At 46.3% G+C, this 2,638-nt stretch overlaps 1 protein-coding gene across 4 annotated transcripts in view; it reads left to right on the top strand.

The window, feature by feature from the left end:
* NEXN (nexilin F-actin binding protein) overlaps positions 1-2,638 on the top strand; it is a 39,643-nt gene that overhangs the window by 22,865 nt on the left and 14,140 nt on the right. For all 4 annotated transcript variants that reach the window (XM_012801717.2, XM_012801719.1, XM_012801718.1 and 1 more), the window contains one exon: positions 1,661-1,849. In XM_012801717.2, coding sequence (XP_012657171.1) covers positions 1,661-1,849 — 189 coding nt within the window. The remainder of the gene's footprint in view (positions 1-1,660; positions 1,850-2,638) is intronic.

Raw genomic sequence — 2,638 nt, 5'->3', positions numbered from 1 at the left:
GGTTGTGGCAGGCACCTGTAGTCCTAGGTACTCAGGAGGCTGAGGCAAGAGAATCCCTTAAGCCCATGAGTTTGAGCTCATGAGTTTGCTGTGAGCTATAATGCTACTATGTCCTATGACATAGTAGAACTCTGTCTAAAAAAAGAAAAGAAAGCAAGCATGTAGCTTTGCTGCCTGGGCTAGTGTGTACTGGCACAGTCATAGCTCACAGGGGCTCAAACTTCTGGGCTCAAGTGATCCTCCTACCTCAGCCTCCTGAGAACCTCGGACTACAGACACACGTCACTACACCTGGCTCATGTTTTTCTTTGAGATGGAGCCTCACTATGTTGCCCAGGTGGGTCTGAAGTTCCTGGCCTCAAGCAGTCCTCCCACCTCAGCCTTCCACAGCACTAGGATTGCAGGCATAAGAGCCACTTAATCCTGCTAGAACATTTATAACTTTTAAAGTTACTAGAACTTTTTTTTTTTTTGGAGACAGAGTCTCACTTTGTCACCCTCAATAGAGTGCCACGTCAGAATCACAGCTCACAGCAACCTCAAACTCTTGGGCTCAAGGGATTCTCTTGCCTCAGCCTCCCAAGTAGCTGGGACTACAAGTGCCCGCCACAATGACTGGCTATTATTTTGTTGTTGCAGTTGTTATTGTTGTTTAGCTGGCCTGGGCAGGGTTGGAACCCACTATCCTTGGTGTATGTGGCTGGTGCCATAACCACTGTGCTATAGGCACCGAGCCTTGAGTACATCCTTAAATGGAATTTTCTAATTTGGATACTTTATCACCTAAGACATTAAAAAGGAAGGGGATTTTGGCAAGTATATTACAGGCAGGGCCAGGAGAGGTGGCTCATGCCTATAATCCTAATACTTTGAAAGGCTAAGGTGGGAAGATTGAGTCTGGGAGTTCCAGAGATCAGCCTGAGCAGTAGCAAGACCCCATCTCTACAAAAAGTAGAAATATTACTCAGGTGTGATGGCCTGAGCCTGTAGTCCCAGCTACTGGGGAGGCTGCGATTAGAGGATCACTTCAGCCCAGGAGTTTGAGGTTGTAATGAGCTATGATGATGTAACTATATTCTAGCCAGGCAACAAAACAAGCGTCTGTCTTTAAAAAAAAAAAAAAGTATCTGTGTGTATAAGAAGTATTGATACACTCCTATGTGAAGTAGTTAATTCTGTGTTTTTTTTTTTTTTTTGAGACAGAGCCTCAAGCTGTCCCCCCTAGGTAGAGTGCCTGTGGCATCACAGCTCACAGCAACCTCCAACTCCTGGGCTCAAGCGAGTCTCCTGCCTCTGCCTCCTAAGTAGCTGGGACCACAGGTGCCCACCACAACACCTGGCTATTTTTTTTGGTTGCAGCCATCATTGTTGTTTGGTGGGCTCAGGCTGGATTCGAACCCGCCACCTTAGGTGTATGTGGCTGGCGCCTCAGCCACCTGAACCACAGGCACCGAGCCAATGTCCAGCTATTTTTTTGGTTGCAGTTGTCATTGTTTAGCAGGCTGGGGCTGGGTTCGAACTCACCTGCCTCAGTATATGGGGCTGTTGCCCTAATCATTGAGCTACCGGTGCTGAGCCTAATTCTGTGTTTTTTGATTGGTAATTCATTCCTGTCTTTGATGAATCTCAATTCTCAGTAATGAATTATTTCCTTGGTTAGGAAAATGAAGAGGAAGGAAACCCAGACACAGAAACAATTTCAAAAGTGTATCGCCCAGGTAAACTCAAACTCAGTTTTGAAGAAATGGAAAGGCAAAGGAGAGAAGAGGAACAAAGGAGAGCAGGGGAGGAAGCCAGGAGGAGGATAGAGGAAGAAAAGAAGGCATTTGCTGAAGCCAGGAGAAGCATGGTAAGACAGAACCTAACTGAGGAATGCTACTAGAATGGACCTTTTAAAGTATGTTAACAGAAATTATTAGGCTTTGGGGAGCATCGTATTATTCCTGGAATCTGGGCCAAGAGTAGAAATGGCAAATCGATTTTAAAGTCTCCTGTGGAATAACACCAGTTGGTTGAAAGTACTTGCTTCGTCTTGTGTTGAGAAGGCTATGATCAAATTGGCAGGCCTGGCATAAAGGACAGAATACTATCTTCCTTCTCTAGGAAGGCATGTTTTCCAGACTGAGCGTCTAATAAGCAGGGAGCCCTCTCCCTTTCTCTCTTTCTCTCTTTCTTCCTTTCCTTTCCCTTCTTCCTTTCTTTCGACAGAGTCTCACTTTATTGCCCTCGGTAGAACACCATGGCGTCACACAGCTCACTCTTGGGGCTTGAGCAGTCCTCATGCCTCAGCCTTCTGAGTAGCTGGGACTACAGGTGTGTACCACCATGCTGGCTAATTTTTTTTTAAATGGTCTGTAGAGGGTGGCGCCTGTGGTTCAGTGGGTAGGGCGCCAGCCCCATATACCGAGGCTGGTAGGTTCAAATCTGGCCCCGGCCAAACTGCAACAAAAAAATAGCCAGGCATTGTGGCAGATGCCTGTGGTTACAGCTACTAGGGAGGCTGAGGCAAGAGAATCACCTAAGCCCAGGAGTTGGAGGTTGCTGTGAGCTGTGTGATGCCATTGCACTCTACTGAGGGCAATAATGTGAGACTCTGTCTCTAAAAAGAAAAAAAAATAATAAAATAATAAATGGTCTG

This window comes from Otolemur garnettii, unplaced genomic scaffold, assembly GCF_000181295.1.
Source record: "Otolemur garnettii isolate 467f Iridium unplaced genomic scaffold, OtoGar3 scaffold00010, whole genome shotgun sequence".
Classification (NCBI taxonomy): Eukaryota; Metazoa; Chordata; class Mammalia; order Primates; family Galagidae; genus Otolemur; species Otolemur garnettii.
The sequence above is the reverse complement of the archived record's forward strand: the minus strand, read 5'-3'. Positions and strand labels throughout refer to the sequence as shown.